The sequence below is a fragment of the Schistocerca americana genome, chromosome 7 (genome assembly GCF_021461395.2).
Source record: "Schistocerca americana isolate TAMUIC-IGC-003095 chromosome 7, iqSchAmer2.1, whole genome shotgun sequence".
Taxonomy (NCBI): domain Eukaryota; kingdom Metazoa; phylum Arthropoda; class Insecta; order Orthoptera; family Acrididae; genus Schistocerca; species Schistocerca americana.
In genome coordinates, this window is record NC_060125.1 from 606,559,388 (window position 1) to 606,584,814 (window position 25,427).

Consider the following 25,427-nt stretch of genomic DNA (forward strand, 5'->3'; position numbering starts at 1 on the left):
GCAAGGTGGAGGTTCCCTGCTGTATTGCAGTGGCATTATGTGGGGCCGAAGTACGCCGCTGCTGGTCATGGAAGGTGCCATAATGGCTGTCGATACGTGAATGCCATCCTCCGACCGATGGTGCACCCATATCGGCAGCATATTGGCGAGGCATTTGTCTTCATGGATGACAACTCGCGATCTCATCATGCACGTCTTGTGAATGACTTCCTTCAGGATAACGACATTGCTCGACTAGAGTGGCCAGCATGTTCTCCAGACATGAACCCTATTGAACATGCCTGGGATAGATTGAAAAGGACTGTTTATGGACGACGTGACTCACCAACCACTCAGAGGAACCTACGGCAAATCGCAGTTGAGGAGTGGGACAATCTGGACCAACACTGCCTTGATGAACTTGTGGATAGTATGCCATGACAAATACAGGCATGCATCAATGCAAGAGGACATGCAACTGGGTATTAGAGGTACCAGTGTGTACAGCAATCTGGACCACCACCTCTGAAGGTGTTGCTGTATGGTGATACAACATGAAATGTGTGGTTTTCATGAGCAATAAAAAGGGCAGAAATGATGTTTATAATGATCTTTATTCCAATTTTCCGCACAGGTTCGAGAACTCTCTGAACTGAGGTGATGCAAAACTTTTTTTGATGTGTGTACATGTGAATGACCTTCACTGAACATTCAACAAGCAGAATTAGTACTTTTTGTAGACAATACTGTTGTTGTTATTGCTGTTGCTGCAGTCTTCAGCCTGAAGACTAATTTGATACAGCTCTCCATGCTACTCTATCTTGTGCGAACCTCTTCATCTCTGAATAACTACTGCAACCTACTTCTTTTTGAATCTGCTTACTGTAGTCATCTCTTGGTCTGCTTCTAGATTTTTACCATTCCTACTTCCCTCCAATATTAAATTTGTGATTCCTTGACATCTCTGAAAGTGTCCATCAACTGATACCTCCTTCTGGTCAAGTTGTGCCACAAATTTCTTGTCTCCCTTTCTATTCAATACCTCCTCACTAGTTAGGCAATCAACCCATCTAATTTTCAGCATTCTTCTGTAGCACCACAATTCAAAAGCTCCTATTCTCTTTTTATCTAAACTGTTTATTGCCCACATATCCTTCCATACATGAATCATTCCACATCATTTCGATAAAAGGGTCATTCAAATGATCTACTGAACACGTAACGAACTAAAATTATGGCCGATTTAACAACTGTTTGAGCTAATGTAATCAGTGACGTTGGTAAAGAAAACAAATCCAATAAGGTAAAATAGAATGTTTACAAAGGAACAAATATTTACGAATGAAGCAAACTGAAGAAAAATATTTTGCACAAAAACCAAAAGGAACAATGGTTCCTATGAAGATGTGCAGTGATGTGTGAATAATGTTGTAAGATGAATAACCAAAATAAGGATTTCACAATAGTGGAGTTACGTCAGTTGATAAATGACTGAGGAAGGGTTGAAAAACCTCTAACGTAAGTTCCTCGTGGCACAGTGTATGTTCCTCACACATGATGCAGATTTTGCTATAGCAAAAGTTAAAAAGAAAAATGCAAGTAGTCTGTTTACCTGGACTATGTATTGCACTTATAAAGAGAAAGAGCGTATACAATCCTTATAGCCATCAAAATGAGAGCTATGCTTTTAAAGATTTTAGTAATCTAAATAAAATTATGGTAAAATCCAGGATGAAATGTAACAATATTATGAAAAGGATAGTTGCTGCTCACAATATAGCGGAGATGCTGAGTCACAGGTAGGCATAACAAAAAGACTATCGGAAAGTAAGCTTTCTGCCAACCAGGTCTTCGTCGAAAATACGAAAATAAACAACACAACACACACACACACACACACACACAACGGAAAAAAAATTGTGTCCGTAGGTAAGGAGATAGTGTGCACTACACAGGCATTGCACTTTCATTTTGCAGACGTTGATTGCATGATGAAAGTGATACATATTTTATTTCAATAGCATAGCTTATGGAAAAAGGGGAGGGAGGGAGCCAGAGAGAGAGAGAGAGAGAGAGAGAGAGAGAGAGAGAGAGAGAGAGAGAGCACAGTATGAGAGGGAAAAGAATATGTCATATGCTACGCAATGTTATCTTTTAAATGATGGCAGGTTAATCAAGAAGTCTTTAATATGCTACTGTACTGCTCATATGTACCAGATGTTTTACAGATCTCCTAAAGCAGAGAGTGGAGGATGAGAAAGTTGACTGTGAAATGAATTTACACAGTAAGTATAGAAGAACACCTTTTCCGTCTCTTGTTGTTCATATTTCCTTTACTTCACGTGTTCACTGTATAATAAAATTAAGGTATTGTAAGAATTTTGTCAATTTATGTGACAAAGATTTGAGAGCTGATAGTAGACAATGAATAGTTTCAAAATTAATTCCTGCAGCATCCTGGACATTTTGCAGATGAAAGGACTGTTTAGTATTGTAACTGTGTGCCAATAAGAAATTGATTACTAAAGATCAGAGAGCGAGTTTCATCAGCAAATTTGGTATCATGGACCCAAACAGACAGGCAGTATCGTCAGGTTCGAGCAAGAGGTGGACTGGACCCTCTGAGACACTGTCGTTAGATTACATTTGTATGAAATCTGCAATTCGGCCACAAGTGAGAAATGCAGAGATTGAGACAGCGTCATGAGTGGTGAGGTACAGTGTTGTAATTAAATGCAAATGTCCACTGTCAACCACCTACTTAATTTTCACTTCCTCAGATGTTTCCCAAATTAGTATTTGTTTTCTTTTCTGATGTACTAGTACATCTACTAATCTTTGGTTACACTACTGATGACAAGTTACTGGAAATAGTCACAACCAAAAAATATCAAAGAATAGCATCCACCGCTATCTTGTTTGTACAAAACGTACATTCCAGTGTGATATTTATTGGGAGAATCATAAGGAAGTGTAACTAATTCATGAAAAGAAGTGGTTTACAAAACACTCTTTCAAACAATTCTCAATAACTGTCCATCAGTCAGGGAGAGTCTTACCTGCTATCTCTATTGTTTTGTTTGGTAGTTTATAACATTGGCTACTGTCAAGTCAGAATTTCCTTTATTTTCTGCAAGATACGTTTTGGCAAATAATTCCAATTCTTCAGTGGTTTTATTTTTCACATACTACGGCATTTTTAACTTGAGAATAGGAATTATTTCCCGAAATGCGCAAAGCAGAAAATAAATACAGGAAAATCGTGCCTGGCAGCAGCACAAAAAAAAAAAAAAAAAAAAAAAAAACTGATTAGTAGAGTAGATCTGAAGAAGAGCGGTGCATTTGGCATGGATTAGTTTAATAAATACATGAGTATTACAAAAGAGTACTACGAAGTTTACTGTTAAAATTATGAGATCATACTTAAGAAAGAGTGTCAGGCAATACATTACTTTCTCATACATACATGTTCAAACTAACAACAAGAAAAATTAGGAAAATTAGAAAGTTCATACTGAGGTTTGGCAACAGTCAAGTCTTCTTACATCTCATACGCAAATGGAAAAAAGGGGGGGGGGGGGGGGGGTAGGTTGAAAGTGGGCCCAGGAGTACAGTCCTCCATACACTGCAAGGTGCCTTGCGGATTACAGACTTAGATGCAGGGAAGCAGAAAGATGTCACTCTACTATCCCTAATGATGGTGGATTACCTTTATACTGTATTTGCGACGGAAAGATACAGCTATCCTCAACCAAAAGAACAGTTTGACAATTGCAGTGCTTTACTAGCACAGTCCTATTGAAGGTGGTATGTATTTACCTTCCACCTGACCGACCCAGTCAGCTGTAGGGTGAACTGAGTCACATTGCAACTTGAGATTTTCATATTAACAAGTTATTGCTAATGTACGACGGCCCTTTTTTTCCCAACTTCCAATAGGCTATAAATAAAAGACACATTCATAAAACACAATTATTTTATTACCAAAAGTTTTGTGCACTTATGATTACTTTTCAATATAATAACTGTAAAAAGATTGCAGTGCTTTACTAGCACAGTGCTATTGAAGGTGGTATGTATTTACCTTCCACCTGACCGACCCAGTCAGCTGTAGGGTGAACTGAGTCACATTGCAACTTGAGATTTCCATATTAACAAGTTATTGCTAATGTACGAGGGCCTTTTTTTTCCCAACTTCCAATAGGCTATAAATTAAAGACACATTCATAAAACACAATTATTTTATTACCAAATGTTTTGTGCACTTACGATTACTTTTCAATATAATAACTGTAAAGATTGAGACATTTATCGTATCTGTGGACACGCTTTGCAATACCCTCTTCAAAAAATGTTGCCGCAAATGAGCACTGATGTTGTTTTGAAGATCTTTGTTGGTTTGAAAGTGCCGCCCTCCTAGCCACGTCTTCAGTTCAGGGAAAAGGTGAAAGTCGCTGGGTGCCAGGTCACGACTGTACGGCGGATGATCAAAAACGAACCATTGAAATTGTTCAAGGAGTTGATGGGTTGTGCCAGCAGGGTGTGGACGAGCGTTGTCATGGATCAACACAATTCCTGAAGTCAAATGTAAATTTGGTCATTAAAACAAACGAAGAGGAATGCAGAATGAGGACTTGGCTACGAGAGCAGCACTTTCAAACCAACGAAGCTCTTCAAATCAACGTCAATGCTCATTTGCAATCATTGGCAGCAACATTTTTGGAAGGGGGTACTGCAAAGCTTGTCCAAAGGAAAGATAAATTTCTCAATCTTTTTGGTGATTATGTTGAAAAGTAACCATAACTGTACAAAACTTTTGGTAATAAAATAATTGTTTTCTATGACCTTTTCTTTTATTTATAGCCTATCGCAGGTTGGGGGGGGGGGGGGGGGGGAGAGAAGAAGGCCCTTGTAGTAAGAGAAAAAATACCAGCATCAACTGGACTCAATCTTGGTCCTTCAGGTTCTTATTCTGATACTCACCCACACCTATTAGTGACACATTCCAAAATTCATGCTCCTAGGTTACTAAAGTTGTCACACTCACTGGCGATTCCGAAATCCTACGTCGTTTTCTCCGCTGACTCGCGGGGCTACCAGTGACCTCAGTCTCCAACGAATGTTGCCCGGACTGAGGAGAGTCGGTCTGCGGCATCACGACAGAGAGTGGCACTGCCTGCTGCTGGCCCTGGGGTTCCGCATTGTGTATGTCGCCCTTCTCGTACTTGTTGCGTACGTTTGAAAGTCCCTTCACCTGCAGCATTTCTGCAGCAGCGAGAAGGCCGTCTAGCTCTGTCTCTAGAACCTGGAATGTAAAGTGCTCTAATAAGGCCGGACACTACCAGATGACACATAAAAAAAATAGTCTACAAACTACAATGATAATAAAATATATTCAACTAAGCTGTGGGGAAAATAGCATCTTCTGAGCATTCTGCTGTACAGGCTGTCATTTGTTGGGTTAAAATCCTATTTTGCATCACTAACGAACAGTTTAATTTGTGTAGCCTTCTTTTTCTTTTTCTTAAGTAAGAATGAGTGATAGGTTCCAACACCACAGTTCCAATAAGGCAGTACATTACAGAAATATATTAATTATTAAATAGCATCCATGTAGTTTGAGTAATACACTGAAACCAATGAAATAATATGCATTAATGTGGGACTGTTTTGTAAGTATTTTATGTTGTCATTGAAATCCTCCAAGTTTTGGTTTATTCAAGATTTATTGCAGATTCAAAATACTGTATGAGGTCTGTTCTAAAAATTCCAGAACATTCGTAATTTTGTGCCAATGGTTTGTTGGAGTGAAATGTAGGTAGCATTCCTGCACACATCTATGTTTAATGTGTGTAACTGCTGAAAGTTTCATTGTTGTAGCCGGCCGGAGTGGCCATGCGGTTCTGGGCGCTACAGTCTGGAGCCGGGCGACCGCTACGGTCGCAGGTTCGAATCCTGCCTCGGACATGGATGTGTGTGATGTCCTTAGGTTAGTTAGGTTTAATTAGTTCTAAGTTCTAGGCGAATGATGACCTCAGAAGTCGCATAGTGCTCAGAGCCATTTTTTTTTTCATTGTTGTATGCCTGCTTGTTACTGTTTAGAGCTGAATTAAGTAGATCATTGTGTAGTGTTAGAGAGGCAACATATCTGCATTAAATGTTGCACGAAACTCACAGAAACCTTTACAGAGAGACACTAAATGATGCAGGAAGCCTATGGTGATGAGTGCTTAAGCCATACCAAGTGTTATGAATGGTTCACATGGTTCAAAAATGGCCGGATGGAAGTTAAAAGATGACCCTAGTTCACCCTAGCTCAGGATGCCCTTTGACATTTACTGATGATGCTCATGTCAGGAACATCAACGAAATTGTGTGTGCCAATCGAAGACTGACTGTCAGAGGGATTGCAGAAGAAAGTAAGATTTCATTTGGATCATTTCATGAAATCTTGACTCAGCATCTTGGAATGCACTGTGTTTCCGCAAAGTTCACCTCACTGCTCATGAGTCAAAACCAGAAAGACATTCACCTCGCAATCTGTGAAGAGCTTTTGGATCACGCAAATGAGAACAAGATGTTCCTTAAGATAATCATAACTGGTGATGAAACATGGGTCTATGGTTATCATGTTGAGACCAAGGTTCCATCTTCACAATAGGTTGGGAAAGGTACTCCCAAGACCAAAAAAAGCTCGGCAGGACTTTGAAGGATTAGTTCATTATGATTTCATGCCACAGGGACAAACTATTATTGATGGTACAATCAGGATGTGTTGCAACACCTGCGAGAAAATGTGAGAAGGAAACGGCCTGAAATGGGGCGAGACAATTCATGGCTATTGCATTACGGTAACACACCCACACATTCATCCCTGTTGGTGTACGACTATTGCACAAAAAACAAAATCACTTCCCCCCTCCCTCCAAAGCTGAAAACCCCATTGAAAGGATGAAGATTTTCAATGACAGACGAGATAAAAAAGAATTTGCAGTTGGTGGTTCACGTGATCCAGCAAGAGGCGTACCAAGACTGCTTCCGGAAGTGGAAACGGTGTTGGGAGCAGAGTATCAATTGTGGAGGAAATATTTCGAAGGAGCCCATGCACAAGTAAAAGCTAAGTGTAGAAAAATTTTGTGGACAAAGTTATAGAATTTTTTGAACAGACCTTGTATTTGTGAATCCTTCAACAAATGCAAGTTCACATTTGAAGACGCTATCTTTTTTAGACTTTAGTGCTTAAGCAAGAAAGACAATCATTTATTACAAAGGCTGCTTTTGAAAATATCATCACACAAAGCTCTGTTGTTGGTAATGTGGAATATAGAGTGCACAACTCATGGCTACATTGAACAAATCTGGTTCTGTTTCCAAAACGACAAATGTGTCTTTGTGAAGATAGTCTTCCTCTCACCAGCAATTCATGTTTACAATGACAACGACATTTTCATCACTGAAATCTAATACAAAAATGCTTATTGGCGAAACTGAAATATTTACAGTATATCAGGGTGGGGGGGGGGGGGGGGGGTGGGGGGGGAACCTACATTTCTTCTCAGGGTTCTATGAAGACAGTTAGGTAAAAATAGCCATGTACGACGGTCACTCCAAAAGAAATGCACACTATTTTTGTAAAAATACAGTTTTCATTCTGCATGTGTGAAAGTTTTACAATGTGTAGATACATCCTTCCCACTTGTTTTCAAACCTAGTTCAACCTGTTCCTGTGAGTGGCGTCGTCACAGCATGTCTTCAAGATGGCTGCTATACTTGACGTTCGTCAGAAGCAACGTGCTGTTATAGAATTCCTGTGTTGTGAAAATGAGACAGCGGGAAACATCCACAAGAGGTTGAAAAAGGTGTATGGAGATGCTGCTGTCGATCACAGAACAGTAGTCGGTGGGCAAGCAGGTTATGTGATGAAAGCAGGCACGGCAATATTGAGGATTGTCCTCGCAGCGGCAGGCCTCTTACTGCACACACTCCAGACAATGTGCAGAGAGTTAACGAATTGGTGACTGCTGACAGACACATCACAGTGAACGAATTGTCACACTACGTTGGGATAGGGGAAGGAAGCGTTTGCAGAATACTGAAAGTGTTGGCGTTAAAAAAGGTTTGTGCCAGGTGGGTTCCCAGGATGTTGACAGTGGCTCACAAAGAAACAAGAACAACGGTATGCAGCGAACTTTTGGAACAGTACGAGAATGGTGGAGGTGAATTTCTTGGAAGAATTGTGACAGGCAAAGAAACATGGCTCCATCCTTTTTCACCAGAGACGAAGAGGCAATCAGTGGAGTGGCATCATGCAAATTCACCCAAGAAAAAAAAATTCAAAACCACACTTTCTGGAAAAGTTAAGGCTACAGCGTTTTTCGATTCTGAAGGACTCTTGCTTGTGGACATCATGCCAAGTGGAACCACCATAAATTCTGATGCATATGTGACGACACTGAAGAAACTTCAAGCTCGACTTCAGTCGTGTTCAACCACATCGGCAAAAGCAGGATGTTTTGCTGTTGCACGACAATACACAGCCACATGTCAGTAAAAAAACCAGGGAAGCGATCACAAAACTCGGATGAACAACACTGAAACACCCGCCTTGCAGTCCTGGCCTGGCTCCATGTGAGTATTATCTCTTTGGGAAACTGAAAGACTCTCTTCGTGGAACAAGGTTTGAAGATGATGACTTCCTTGTGCACGCTGCCAAACAGTGGCTCCAACAGGTTGGTCCAGAATTTTACTGGGCGGTTATACAGACACTGGTTCCAAGATGGCGTAAGGCAGTAGAGAGGGATGGATTTATGTGGATAAATGAAAACATTGTTCCAAAAGGATGTATCTACACACTGAAAAACTTTCAAACATGTAGAATAAAAGATGGATTAAAAAAAAAAAAGTGTGCATTTCTTCCTCATACTTTTCTTCTCATGCTTACAAATTGAAAACATTTTCTGAAATATTTGCTTGGCTTCATCTGGATTTATTGCATTTTTCAACCTCACCACATTATCAGTAATTACAGTCAGAACATTATCAGACCAACTGAACTCAGTAACTAATTTAATTTTTTCACCAAGTATGAGGACATGTAAGAGATATTACTTCCTTCATAGATACAACTCAGTAACAGTACAGTTACATTAAATATCATCCATCCCTAATTTATAGCATTACCCATCAAATGCATATATATGATTTACAATCAAAGTGTTCATCAAGTCATACAATAGTGAAAATACAGGAATTTGGCCAGCTTTTATGATTATGGACTTCGCACCAAATGTTTCATAGACAGCTGTACTGCACCAAACCACTTAGATGTATTTGTTTCCAAAGGCTTACTTGAGAAGCACCATTAGGCAACAACTAAAAGAAAAAGGGGAAAGATATGCAAAAAGTTTACGAGGGAAGTAAATTACAGAAGATCTTAGCTGCATCAGTACTGATGGACTTGTGTCTATCATCAGCAAAATATTGTTTTCCAAATGTGTGGTACTTGCAATAACAATACGAGTCAAGATAGATGTAACAGAACTTGAATAGGGTATTTGCCTCTATTGGTTACGGTAGAGAGATCGATCTTTCGGTCCTGTCTGTATATTTATATATAATACTGCTTGAATAAAGGCTGGGCAAGTGTAAAGCTATCGTTAAAAACGCACGCCGCCCGATTTGTTATGATTTGGTCGGTCATAATAATAATAATAATAATAATAACATACTTTTGAATACAATTAAAATATAACGGCGATACCTGTTTAGTGTTATTGGAAATAATATGTAGTAATTAATGAGTAAGGTAGCTGATCCTATAAGAAGAGGTAAAATTGGGCATATTGAGGTGTTTTGCTTTATATCGACAAAGCTGATGATGCGGCGTCATTTTTTTCGTTTACTCTTAGAAATAAACAAGTAAAGAAGTGCTAATTGTGCGTAGTGAAAAAATATAGGAGCGAGTTTTAAATAACTACGGTATACAATCAGACTAACAAATGGACATTTAGTTACACGAAATCGCGGATAGCGAAGTGTGGTCATTAAATTGAGTACACTTACAGGGCGGTCAATTACAGGATAAATCTATACGCATCTCACGAGGGACACGGTATTGAGGCAGTATTTTTTTTATTTTTTATATATATATATATATATATATATATATATATATATATATATATATATATATATATATATATATATCGCGGACAGCGGGCTCCAGTTCATGAAAAGGAGAAAAACTGTATCATTATCATTGACTGTTCGTGTGGAGCAACCAAAACTGTTCATCAAAGGGTTTCAATGGAACTTGGGAGTTAGGGTTCAGGCACTCACATATACTCCACATCAGAGTGTGAATGAGTAGGGTCATTCCATATCAAATCACCCAATAAAAAATAAATTTTACACCCACCTCCTTAGATTTTCATGAAATTTGGCTCAAATGGTTCTAATACCATCCTGACAACACCTGCAATCTTATTTTGCTGTATCTCTTATAGTTTTTTTTAAAATAAATTTTTAAAGTTTTTATGTTTTGCGTTTTCCGAACCTTTGGAAATGGTAAATTTAATTTGTATTCAAAACTTTAAAATTGCTTATCTTAAAAACTCTTTTAGATAACATCATGAATTTTTGCAGCAAGTTTATTTATTATACATATTTGAAGATAAAAATGATACTATTAAAATATATTAATATTTTATATATATATATATATATATATATATATATATATATATATATATATTTCTTTTTTTTTTTTTTAACGGATGTTTTGTTTTATAAGAATTGCAATATCTAGAGTCTCTGACCTGATAGAATGCTCAAATTTGTTTTAATTTACTCTTAAACATATAGGCTACTTGATAAAACAAAAATAATGATGGCTTTTTAACATGTTTATTAATTATAGTAGATTACATTAGAATTATGTACAAAGATAGTGTTCTTACAACACTTCTGTATAACCCAACTGATTGCTTGAAACATTGAATTTTTTGAGTAATTTTGTCTTTTTAATAAACATTAATGCTGATTCAAACTGTTTTTCCACTTCATCCAAGAGCTTTCAGTTCTTTTGATACAGTCTTTTTTGAAGTAATACATTCTTCCAGTGCCGCTTGATTGAGGTGCGTCTACTACACAGACTGTGTGCTCCAAAGGCACTATGCAAGAATCTTCTCTTTCAGGCCAATAAAATGATGCAGTTGGTCCTGAAGGATGTAGAAATAGAATTTCTGCATCTTCTTCATCATTGAATATTGTTTTTACCTGTCCAAAGTACCAGTTACCATCATGATTTGCATGGTTCAACACGAACCCAATCAGAAGAAGAATGGAAAGAAAAGACTAAGGAGGGTTTTACACCATCTGTAGTCCTTCTAATTTCAAGGTTGTTTGTTGGAAGTGGTTTGAAGTTATGAAAACTTCTTGTTCCAGGAATGGTTCGGGTTGCTGAAAAAACGTTTTTCTAGTTTTAACCGTAGCAAATCAGCCTCTGTTTTGTCAATAAAGTGAAAATGAATGTTTTCAATATTTTTTTCACAAAACATATACACATCGATTGCTGTCATTATTTGTTCTTCATCTGAAAGCTGTAGACTGGCTTTCCTTAAAATTCTTTTAATAGTTCCTCCTAGGCCATCACAAATTGACTTCCCATGACTTGTCGCAAAAAAAGAGTGTTGGGCCTTCAAATTAAAGTCTCTCAAGTGTTCAGTCAAAATTTTTAAAACTGTTTCTATTTTTGTACTGCCCAGCACAACCATCTGTAAAGTAGTGAACTGAGTCAATGTCAGTATGATGTAATGACAGCCACTTTGTAATTTCTTTTTGTACAAAGTTAACAAAACCAGTGTCATGTTCTTGGTCATCACTAATAAAACAGTGGTTGGAAACAAAAACATTGTTTTCCTCATTTCCTACGAAAACTCCAACTGGGTGTAGAGTACAACCACCTCTATTCCAGTGGTAACTTTGGATCTCATTTTGTATAACAAAGGAATAATTTTCACTGAAATCCATCACAATAATTTCTGTTTTGGGTGGTGGGTCTTCTTTCAATCTTTTAAAGGCTGCTGATTGGGATTTTGCTATAAACGAGTGCGGGGTGAACTTTTCCAATGGCCTAACCAATAAAGAAATGTAGTCTTCAACACTGATAGACTGTTTGATCATTTCTGCCCTGTCTGTGTTAATCCACTGACTGATTACAATTTCTTCTTCTAAATCATAATCTTCACTTAGTTTTTCAGTCAAGTACTCAGTTAGTGCAGCATTTGCAGGACAGCTGTCGCAATGATGTAGCATGCAGTTTTGAGTTTTTCAGTCAAGTACTCAGTTAGTGCAGCATTTGCAGGACAGCTGTCGCAATGATGTAGCATGCAGTTTTGGTTTTCCGTGTTGCACACAAACATCTTAATTAGGTCTTCATAAGATTCTTCAATTTTCACAGCATCCAATAATAGTTTAACATTCTGGTGGATACTGCATACACATACAGTGTGTGTGCCTGCAGCACCAGCAAGGATACATCATTTAGGTCCAAAGAAACAAAATTTTGAAAATCCTACTTCTACCTCGGGATTATCCCATTTGAAAGAATAATAGAGTTCTCTCAAGTTACACAAAATGAGTCTTTTTTGCATGTACACATTTTTTTGAACACTTACTTTGTCTTTTGTTCCAGGTAGCACTCTGGAACTTTCATCCTTTTCATAAAAAACTGTTACAAGTCTTACTGTATTTTCAGAAAGAGTTTTACCTTTTTTTGGACCAGGAGTTTCCAAAATACCCTTTTCAGATTTTAGCTTTCTAGCTTGTCGCACCATGTACTCACTTACATTAAATTCTTTCATCACTTTATTTCGACTCCAAGAATCTGGAGCCAAGGTCAGAATCTGGACTTTTCTGACCTCCAACAGATGACATCTTCTCTTTCATAAGAGAAATCATTACATCAAAATCCTTTGCTTTCTCAACCACACTTGTATCTTCTTCGTCATCATCAGAACTTGGTGCATCATATTTTAATGCTTTTGAAACCGCCTTTTTTGCAGTCTTTTCAGTACTACTAACCTTCCTTTTAAAATAAGACCCTTTACTTTGTTCTGACAAGCCATGAAGCTTTATCGGTGTTAAATCTAAATTATCAAGAGCAATGTTTGTTTGTACGAGGGATTCATTTCTGGATTCCAATGATTCTAATTCAACCATGACTTCATCATCTGTTTCACTTTCATTGACTTCAACTCTTAATTTTTCCTCACAAAAGTTACGACATGTTGAGCAAAGCTTTTGTCCAGGTTTTATGCTACTATTTTTTATCAGTAATTGTTTAGAAAGATCCAAGCCTACACTTCTCAACGACTTTTGATGGGCTTTTTGTGTTTTTTTTAGTGGGTCTACACATGTTGTTTGATACTTTTCAAAAACATTTAAAAAGTACCAGCTGTGGTGTGAACATATATTCTTAAATTCACACAGATTAATTCCAGATCGTAAGTGGATCAAATTTTTTTCTTCCTCACTCAATTCAATTCAGGTACCGGTTGTAACTTTTTTGAAGGTGTGTAGGTTGTTTGGAAACAGTCAGATTTTTTAAATAACCCTACGCTACAGGTTTGAATATCTGACATACTGATTTCACTTTTGGTCTGATTACTGTTCTGGTTACTTTTATAGGATATTGGAAAAGAATCTCTGTAAACTAAGTAACAGTACTTACTGAAATCTCGAATAAACTTAATAAAATACTATCCAAGCACTATTTAACACTGTAATAATTTTTTACTTCAAAACACAGGAATAACAAAACAAAATCCGAGCATACATTGTTACTCCAAGAAGACAAAAACTTATTTTTGGTGTCTAAGTCACTTGGCACTTTTTATTTTTAAAATATAATTAACATTATTTAAAAAATTAGATAACTATTGAACAGGTTAAAAAGCCAACATAATTTTTCTTTTATCTAATAGCCTATACAATTAAGAGTATTTTAAAACAAATTTGAGCTTTCTATCAGATCTGAGACTCTAGATATTGCAGTTTTTGTAAAACTAAACAAAAAAAAAAAACCAACAACTATTTGTAATTTTTTTTCATTTGGAAGATTTTAATATATCTTTATTGTAGTTTTTTTAACATTTAGATATAATACACAAACTTATTCCAAAATTTCATACTGATATCTTGAGTATTCTTTAACATACAAATTTTTTTAGTTGTGAGGACACGTTTAAGTTACGATTTCCGACTGCTGAAACAACGCCAAATCTAAAAACTTTAAAAATTTATAAAAAAAACTATAAGAGATAGAGCAAAAAAATTTTACAAGTGCTTTCAGGATGATAAAAGAAGTAATTGTACCAAGTTTCATCAAAATCTGACATGGTTGGTGTCAAGGCCTGGGTGACTTGACATGGAATGACCCAGTAGTGAATGCGAAATAAAACTGTGAACAAAGTTACATTAAATAAAACAGATGAAACAAGATAGTTTGGTCGTATCTGTTGTTATTCCATGAACTGCAACATTTCTTATCGTTGTACGAAGCCTTTATAGATGATCGTTATGGCAATTTCCTTCGAAGGGATCTCGTTACGAGTTAAGTTTTGGGGACCTGGTCAAGAGGGGGTAGTTCATAGATCCTAACTACTGCAGCTATTCTGAAATCAGGTTCTACCGTGACCGTTGTGTGTTGTCAACGACTTAAGGTTACTATATCTCATGCTCTTAAGATCGACGCGCCTTGCCACTTGGTACAACGGTGCCTCACGGTAACAACAACGCCGACGACGAAGGAAGATACGGTAGATTGGCTCATCTACTTACATTTTGATAAGAGGTTATGGAACATTTTGATAAGAGGTTATGTAGTTTTCTTTTTCCCCAAGTGATCCTAGCGATCATTCAATGCACTGAAATCCTAAATCTTGAGGTTCGGGGTGATTTTCAATCAAAACAAATTTCTGAAAATGGGAATATTTGCATTATTTCATGATTACAGTTTACTAGGATGGTTTCCCAAGAAGCCATTTTATTAGAACGATTTCTAAGCCTTCAAGGGGCTTACACACCTTCAGTTCAGCTGTAATGCATACAGGATGTCCAGAAATGAATGCACTGAATTTTTTTGTGGCGCAATCATGGGGGCGGGGGGGGGGGCGGGGGGGGGGGGGGCATTAGCTTTCCAGCGATAGGTTACTCAATTTCTTCCGTGCTCTTGGAGGGTTAGGATGGCTTCTTCTGTGAACCTCAATGAAGTGCTCGCGTTGAATTCACAATGGAGAAAACTTTGGAGCAATACAATGTGATAAAAGTTTTATGTGAAATCAAACACTGGAAAATTCAGGATGGAAGGTAACAATATTATGAAAAGGATAGTAGCTACTCGCTACATAGTGGAGATGCCGAGTTGCAGATAGGCACAACAAAAAGAATGTAACAAAATAAATAAGCTTTCGGCCAACAAGGCCTTTGACAAAAATAGACAAAAAACACACACACAGAAATGCAACACACACACACACACACACACACACACACACACACACACGACCAGTCTGTGGCAGCTGAACCCAAACTACGTTTTACGAGAAGCTCATCAAGATGCTGTTGAAAACTTTGGGATTGCTGAACGAGGCCTTCAGGTACGATTGCCTTTCCAGATCGCAGTCAAACAGGTGACACAAGATGTTTAGAGAAGGTCGGGAAGAGGTTGCCGACGAGGCCCAAGCATTGTGAACAGACAACTATATGACTCGTGTGCACATTTACTGAATTCAGACCACTGAATGATTGTCTGCTTGATGTTGGAATAATTGGATTTGCCGAAAATGGTTTTTTCACAAGATCCTATCAGAAGACTTTCCCATATGGAAGATTTGTGCAAAACTTGTGTGGAGAGCTTTGACATCAAATCACGCAGGTCACGTCACCCATCATCTTAGATTTTCATGAAACTTTGCACATTTGCTTATACTAATAACATAAGAACTTGTGCAAAATCTTTTTGCTCTCAGGATCAAACATTTTTTATATAGAATATTAAATGTAGCAATATTCTGATAACAGGGCTCTGCAAGAATGTCAAAATGCCAAATGGTACTTTTTGAAGATTTTGATATGGATTTTTTTTTTTTTCGTAAGTTAAGAGAAGCGCACACTTAACAGACTTGTAATTATTTAAGCAGTAAAGTTACAAAGAACAATACAAAAAAATTAATATGTTTTCCTTTCCAATTTCCGGAATCAAGTACAGACACATTGAAAAATGCTTATATCACATTTCTCCAACCTGGTGGGAACTTATAATTGATCTTAAATAATTCTCAAGACAGTACACATTTTAATAAAATAAAATTATTAATGGGTTTTCTACAAATGGATACACAAATAAATCTGAAATCACAATAGTTCGTGTTGTGATGAAAAATATAATTCTAAGTAAGATCACCATACGTGACACCCACTGCTTCAGATTTTCATGAAACTTTTTCTACTTGTTACTTTCTGCATGGTAATAGTCCAGTGCAAAATTTCTCCACACTGAAGTTTGTCATTTGGATAGCATTACTTCAGACAAAAATAATAATAATAATAATAATAATAATAATAACACACATCACTGTCATATTTCTCCAGATGTCACAGAAGGGGTGTATCTTTACTAGAAAACAAATTTATAACTATTCTTGACGTATGGAAATACAGAAAGTCAACTTCAGTTGTCGTGGTCTAAAAAACGATTTTTAAATATGTAAAACACTTTCCGACAGTTGATACAAGACTCATTTTTATCGAAACTCTGAAAGGGGGGGGGGGGGGGGGGCAAGAAGAAGAAAAGGCACCCTGAGATTTGATAGATATTGGATGTATGTTTATTTAACGTATGTATATCACATCTTCGTTCAGAAGATCATTCAAATCAGATTATGTAAACTGACAACCTATAGAAACGATATTCGTTGACCCATTATGGACCATGGGACAACGGCTGGCATGTATTTCTTGATGCAATAATTTACCAACAGCCGTATGTATTGAAGAAATTTATTTTATGAACTTCTTATGTGCTACCAGTTTTGGCCTGAAGATGGCATCAATGTAATACTGAAACTGGTAGCACATAAGAAGTTCATAAAATAAATTACTACAATACATACGGCTGTTGGTAAATTATTGCATCAAGATATAGTAAGGATGTCTCATGAAAGTACAGAGCCAAAGTTATAAATTTAATTGAAAAATTTTCATTACAAGGGTTAACTTTATTTAGGGTGTTAAATTAGCATCTTTAAATAATCATCATTCTAGCCACACTAATGTTAATTTAAAATGTGCACGTTCAGCAGTGAAGATCCCTTACAAAAGTACATGTTCAGCGGTGAAGATCCCTTAAACTATCAATGAAACTTCTTACAAGCATCTCTATTTTTAATCCACTGTGTCAAATTATATTCTATTAACTTCATACCTTTTTCATTAAAGTAATACATTCTGCCTAATGATGTTGATTTAGGTACACCAACAGTCCATAAAATTTTTCCAAAGGCACGTAACAAGAGTCTTCCTTTCAGGAAAAAAGGATGACACTGTTGGTCCAGATGAGTGAAGAAAAGGTAGTTCAACATCTCCTTCTTCACCATAGACATTTCTGACGAAGGTAAAGTACCACCTGTCATCATACACAGTTGCTGCAAGAGAATTTTGTTGAGGACAAGTGCATGTCCATTGTGGAGCATTTTCACTAAATGAAAAAAAAAAAAAAAAGAAAACAAGGAAAGGCTTTGCAGAAGAAATTATTCTTCTAATCTCTAACGAATCACAAGAAAGTGGTTTGTAATGGTGAAAATTCCTGGTACCAGGTATTGTGCAGGTTGCTGAAAATCTCTTCTCGATGTTCTTGCAAAGGAAGCCTACACTGACTTTCTCTAAGAAGTGAAAAAAACATTAGTCAATATTAGCTTTGCAGAAATCATAAACACCAGATGCAGTTGTTATTTGTGCATCATCCACTAGTTGAACACTAACTCTTCTCAATATATATTTTATAGTTCCTCCTAAACCATCACACACAGATTTACCATGGCTAGTAGCAAAAAAGGAATGCTCAGGATCAATAGAAAAATCGTTTTTGTGCTCACACAAATTTTTAAAGCTTTTTCTATACTTATATCACGGCCCGGTAGCTGAATGGTCAGCGTGACGGATTGTCAATCCTCTGGACCCGGGTTCGATTCCCAGCTGGCTCGGGGAATTTTCTCTGCCCAGGGACTGGGTGTTGTGCTGTCCTCATCATCACCCTATCATCCTCATCGACTGCAGTTCGCCGAAGTGGCGTCACATTGAAAGACTGGCACCCGGCAAACGGCCTGCCCGACGGAGGGCCCTAGCCACACGATTAAATAAATAAATACTTATATTGAGCAGCACATCCATCAGTCAAATAATCACTTTCTTCACTTGCGGGTATGCTCTGCCAGCCACTTAACCATCTCTCTCTGGAAAGCATTTACAAATCCTACAACCATGTTCCCCATCATCCCTTATAAGGCAGTGGTTCACTGTTATCAATTTACTTTCTTCATTTGCCACATAAACACATACAGGATGGAGTGTACAGCTGTTTCTTGTCCAATGGTAACTGTAGTTTTCAGCAAAGTCCACTAACAAAATTGGTTTTAGATTTTCTTTCTGTTTTTCAATGATTTTGACTGAAACTCATATATAAATGAACGTGGTTTAAGTGCCTGTAATTCTGTTATCAACAAGTCTATGTATTCACCAACAGCTGCAGACTGCTTTACCAATTCTGCCCAATGATCTGTGTTTATCCACTGGCTGAACTCAATTTCATCACCGGCATCTTTGTAAGCTAATTTCTGTTTTAACGATTCTGACAGTTTGTCATCATTGGGACAATTATCACAGTGATTAAATATGCAGTCATAGCTTACAGAGTCACATACAAGAAATTTTATAAGTTCATTGTATGTTTCTTCAATGTATTCCGCATCCAAAAGCACACTGAATGAGTGTTGGCAGCATCAGCTAGACTACACCACTTCAGTCTTAGTGAACAAAATTTTGAAAGACCAATGTTAAATGTTTGGATTCTCCCATTTAAAACAAGATTACAGTTCTCTTAAGTTGCAAAGGATGAGTCCTGAATGCTAACTTTTGTCTTTTGCTCCTGGTAACACTTGAGTATATTCATCATTTTGTTAGGAATCAGTGACAATCTTTACCACTTCATCAGCAATAACTCCCCCCCCCCCCTTTTTTTGGTTTAGGAATTGATAAAATACCCATTTTCATTTTCCTTGCTTGTTGAACCACATACTCATTAACATTGAATTCCGACATTGTTTTCTTTTGACCAAGAGCGTGGAGCTAAAGTTAAAATGTGAATTTTTTCAGGTACTTGTACATTAGCCACTTTTTCTTTCATTAACAATAGCAACACATGAAATTATTTGGTTTTCGTAACAATTTCATCATCAAATGTTTCTTCTCTATGGTCAGAATCTTCAATACTGCAATCTAATGCCCGGCAAACTTTTCTTCCCAAAACATGCATCACTTTTTCTAGCTTCTTTTTGCCACATGATTTGGAATGGTGTGAAGTTTAAAGGGACAGCACCCCAAATCATACAAAGTTTTACTTCCGTCCTCAATACTTTGACTTTTTGGTACTGATTTGTGAAATGTCACCTCTGGGTCATCTGCATAACTTTAATTTCTATCACTGATGTCAGTTTTTTGTTCACAAATCTTATGACATGTTGTGCACAGATTTTGGCCTGGTTTTACATAGATTCTTTTAGCACTTAATGTTTAAGACAAAGTTAGCACTTAATGTTTAAGACAAAGATTAGCAAGCTGACATCAAGGATTTTTTTTAACTGTTTGTGTTTTTTGAAAGAATCACAGCAAGTTCTTTGATAACTTTCAAAACCTTTTTAAGTAATGGTATCTGCGATGTCCACATACAGTAGCACTTTCTTGATCTTGTGGAAAGCTTATATTGGATCGCAGCAATATCAAATCTCACTCTTCACTCAGCTCTTCTATTTTTTGTAGAGTTTTTACAAAGGTATAGGTTGTCAAATGACAAGGTGTTTTTAGTAAGTTGCCAGCAGTGCATGAATTCACATATTCCATTACAATTAACTGAGCACTAATTCACATAAAACACTTTATACAAGTGGAATAATAGGACTGCACCACTAACAGACATGACCTGTCTCACAGAAAGATAAAGAGCAACTGAGGCCAAATAGACTAACTGTTGCATGCCAGTTATTCTCAACAATGAAATTCAGCAAGTTGCATTGTTTTCATGCCTATAAAAGTTTCAAAAAGCTATTGCTGTCCAAGAAAACTTTTTAATCACTTTGAGTAGGCGGTTGGCTGAACACATAAATCATATATATTGTCTTTAAAAAATTACTGACTTTGTCTTGCGAAAGGAAATAAATTTTCACACTTAAAGATTAACTTGCCTGCCCAGAATGAGTTAAACTTAAATATGCTAATTTGATAACCTTGCATAAAATATTTTCTTTGTAACTTTACTGCTTCAATAACTCAACATCTGTTAAGTACATGCCTTACGTAGCTTCTGAAATCAATTCAAAATCAAAAGCTTCATAAACATCTGAATCATGGGCATTTATGTAGATAAGTACCATTTAGCACTGACATTCTTACAGAGCAAGCTATCAGAATAACACCACATTTAAAATTTGATATAAAATAAAGTCAAAGTCTGAGACAAATAAGATTTTGCAGAAGTTCCCATGTTATAAGCAAATGTGCAAAGTTTTGTGAAAATCTGATATATAGGGATACAAATCCTAGAATTATTGCATATTTTGACATGGAATGACCCTGATGCACAAAAGCAACACCGTGCAAGAATGGCAAAGAACTCGAGGAACTCTCTGAATACTATCCCAATTACCTGGACAACATGATTACTGGGGATGAGTCTCAGTACAATCCAAAGTCAGAGGCAGAGTATAGAATGGCACGACACCTTCGCCCCACCAACCCATCAGTCTCTACCAATGACGAACCAGTTGGTTACAGTACTGAAACCAAATTCTTAGGACTTTGGCTGCAGAGCAACGTCAGATGGAATAAGCATATTGAATATCTCAATGCAGAACTGAGCAAAACATGTTTACCCTCTTTGCTCATTAAAATCATGCTGTAATGAGAAAACAGTAATGAATGCATATCATGCCTACTTTCATTCTCGTCTCAGATATGGGTTCACCTTCTGGGGAAACTCTGAAACAGCTAATAGCACTTCTGAATTACAAAAAAAGGGCCATTACAATTTTGTTTGGGTGCAAGCCTAAAGACTCTTGTAAACCTCTGTTTAAGAAATCTGACATTCCTCCATTACTATGTGTATACAATATGGAAATCCTTTTATTCTTTAAAATAAATGTAATAGGTAAATAGGTAAGGACTGCAGACTGCAAAAAATCTTATATACATCATCACTTTCCCACACAAAACAGAAACTTACATATAACTCCTATCAGCACAGGTCAGTGCTAAAAAGGTTGGCATGTCCTGGGTGAAGTCTGTGCTCTCTCTCTCTCTCTCTCTCTCTCTCTCTCTCTCTCTCTCCCCACAAGTTTTTCCCCCTCTGAAGGCGTTAGTACCCCATGACCAGACCATCACCACTTAATTTTATAAGGAAGCACTCCAGATGTTGATTCACTGGGTTGCTTGTATTATCAAGGAGTTCTGCGCTTTGTGGAAGCTCCCTCGCAACAATGCACTGGTTCACTTCGTCTTTGTTGTCATGGCCTGCCTGACCCAGATCAGGGTGACCACAATGCTGCAGCCACCCTACAGTCCCAACCCAGCCCTGTCAAGACACTTTTTGTTTCTTCAGCTGAAAAGGGACCTCAAAGGAAAGTATTTCAAGTCAGTGGACAACATGCAAGCTACTTCGGCAGTTTCCCTGAAGAGTATCCTAATTGAGATGTACAAGAAAGCTTATGACACATGGAAATCATGCTGGCAAAAATGTATTGATGCAGAATGGCCATACTTTGAAGAATTTTTAAGCTGAGGTACAAAAACCGATCAATAATTTAATTAAAGCATGATGAGTTACTTTCCAGACACCCCCTGTATCACATGTGATGTCAGGTCTGCCTGACCGACTGTACCATTATAGGAGGTAATAACAGAGTGCATACGTGGATGAGAAAAAAAAAATTCCCGGATTTCCCGGTTAAAAATACACTTTCTCCCACATGAAGATACACTTTTTCCTCAGAACTGTAGAACTCATCAATCCTTTCAGTTGTTGTGGTTTTATACACCAGCGTATAATTTCCAGGAACTTCAGAAAACTAAACTCAGGGGAAAAAAAAACACGTTTTGGAAAGATGTCTGATGTGCAGCAACCTGCACACAGCATATTTTCGTGTAACGAAAGTATAAATTCCAATTCCACCAAACACCGCACGTTACTTTCCGAAGGACTGAAATAAAAATTGCGATGCGCTTTTGTAGCCGGCCGAGGACAGCGGATATTCAGAGCATAGGACACATGATGTAGTCAGCCAAAAGCAACATCACTGTTAAGTATCGCTAACACACAAATAGGAAAAGGTAATGGTTTAAATTAATATACATAGCGTTGCTACAAGAAAAGAAAAGCTTTTACATATAATATTGGTCTCTAAGACTAATAAGCTGCAAGAGAATTACACTTTAAGATATATCACACAAAGTGCCAGTAAAATTTTTAACGACGACATAAATGTCCGATTTTCCGGGCTCGAAAATATTGTAAATGGTCGTCCTCAAAGATTTGATTTTTGAATGATAGTCAAACGCTCTGTGATTTAAGAAATTCATCGGACATTCGCCCACAGAGTTCTTCTTGCGTAAAAGGAAATTTACTTTGAAAGTAACACTTTTCAAAGAACTATTCAGAATATTTTCCCGCGACCTGTTAGAAATAGGTTCGTTTCAGCAGTTGCCAGAGAGCGCCAGATAACAAGCGTCGCCGCGCTTGCGCAGCTACGATGACGCAGGAAGCCCATACGTTCGTACATGTAAAACATTAAAAGATCTTACATTATGTCATAAAGGAAACAAGATATTGGAGGATACTCCAAGAGCGTGGGAATTTTGTGAACCATACTGAAATGCATCATTCGGCTTAAAGTGCACATTCGTATGTCCAGATTCTGATGTAAATTTTCTTGGAGTAACAGTACTGTATTATCTAATGTTTGGTTCTTTATTAAGGCATAATGCCATATGTGCTAGAAGATGAAAATGTGAACTTGAAATGCAGCTAACATTTGAAACTAGCCAATAGTGTGGAATTAAACACTTCATTTCAAATAAATTGACTGTCTCAGCAGAAAAGATTAACAAAAGTCAAATTTCTTTAACAAACCAACAAAAATAACTTCATTGTTCTGCAAAGCGATCAATGCTTGACTGTCAGAAAGGTGGAAACAAAATACAATCCGAAACTAACAACATATTTTAGCCTTCCGTAATTATGTGAATGTATTTTAATTCACTTGATAGCTCGCAGCCAAGACAACCATTTTGTTTTCATTTGACGTGAGAGCAATAAACGAAGAGGAAACAGCAAAATCACTTAACGTAAACACGGGTTATGTGGAGGCTACCACCTCCCCACTACAACTCAGACTGCTTTGTGCATCAGGTCCGGATCTACGATATTTCCAAACCGGGGCAATACTAGATAGTGGCGCTACCCCTCCCTCGAGCGTTTGAGATTGGAAGCCAAAAATTTAAAAAAATCAACTTTTATAAAATATCTTCATTTTGTAGCGCACATCTTTCTGAAGAGTCTGATACATAAAACATCTATGTTCAAGGGAACGTAAAACATGTTATTTGGTCTTAAGTGTGCCGAAGTGCAGTGCCACGCTTCTTCACACAGCAGTCTTCTATCGCACGTCTCTGTATTTCGATCTGTGGAACTCAAACATGTAATATTTTGTAATGGGTGCCATCAAACTATATTCAGGACAGTCGAAATTGAAATGTCCTGTGGTGCCTCTCCTGCTCCCAGTCAGCCGATTTGACATCCTGCCCCTCTTTTAAAAAATCTCGCAATTAATACTGGATGGGATTATTTGTAACTGGCAGAACAAGAACTCTTCAGAAAATTTGCAGTCTTTACTGCCTATTAGCTAATAACTTGCTGTTTTGTGTGACATAAAATTAAATATAGGATACATAAAATTAGTAAAGACAAGTGACAAGCAAGACGGTACACATTTCTTCAATCCTTACGTCCCAGCTTTTTTTCTCTCTAACCTTGCTGCAGTTTTACATGGTGTCCTTTCCTTTCTGTGAAAGGATCTATTATCTCATCATCAGACTTCATTAAACGTTTTGCCACTTGAAAAAACGAAATGTTGTTGTCTAATACTAAAAAAGCTGCTAATACAAATTGTACCCAAGAATGGCGTGGTTTCTCGATCTGATTACGTGTATTTTGTCACTGCTAGATAAAACAAAATAGGCCTGCCTAATACTGCAGCAATTGTTACACACACCAAATAAACTAGACTGCCTTGGCAAGAATGGTTATGTTTATAACACGACAGAATATAATTCACAAAGTACCAATATCAAATGCCTATTAGGCCTACCACAAGCAAAAAGTTTTATGTCAGGAAATAGTTTCACATTTCATTCATACTCTCTAGCTTATGAAGCATTAGATCGAAAAGTAGTGGTACGAAATTTTTATACAAATTTGGAATCGTCATATTCTTCCGTAATTTGTGTGAGTCCCGTTTCTTCTCCTTCCTCGTTCTAACAAACAATCTTGTCATCATTAATTCAGTAACTACTCCTGCCAGTGTCAAAACTTATTCCCTGGTTAACTTCACTAACCCAGCCACTATCACCAGTTTAGTTATCCCGCATTTATTCTCCTGTTAGGCATTATTACGTGTTCGTACAACGCGTTTTCCGTACTACCCCCAGAATAAAACTTTAGCGGCTGGTAGCTGGGGACTGTATAACTGGCCCTTAGTAGTGTAGCGGTCTGGACAAAAATTTTCTGTCAAAATTTCATTTTCCTGGATACACGGAGGAGACAATACGCAATATTTGTTGCCTGTTATTCCTTTTAGTCATTTGTTTCCACTCTGTTAGTCTGAATCTATGGAATTCGCTAGTAGTTATAACAACACTGATCATTTGCAAACCCAATCAACCACATAAACGGCAATTGGCATTCACCCATTCGGCTTTATTCCGCTCAGCTCGTACAGACCCATCGCCTTTGGTCTGCAGGAAAGTTTATTTCTAGATGCAACGGGGATTCCCCTAGCAGAGACATCACGTACACTATGCACGCATTCAAAAATCAGCTTACAATTATTTCAGAAACCATCTTA

At 37.3% G+C, this 25,427-nt stretch overlaps 1 protein-coding gene across 4 annotated transcripts in view; it reads right to left on the minus strand.

Moving 5' to 3' along the window:
• The window catches only part of LOC124621912 (protein tramtrack, beta isoform-like), a 142,125-nt gene that overhangs the window by 102,093 nt on the left and 14,605 nt on the right, over positions 1-25,427 (minus strand). For all 4 annotated transcript variants that reach the window (XM_047147414.1, XM_047147415.1, XM_047147417.1 and 1 more), the window contains exon 5: positions 5,027-5,284. In XM_047147414.1, coding sequence (XP_047003370.1) covers positions 5,027-5,284 — 258 coding nt within the window. The remainder of the gene's footprint in view (positions 1-5,026; positions 5,285-25,427) is intronic.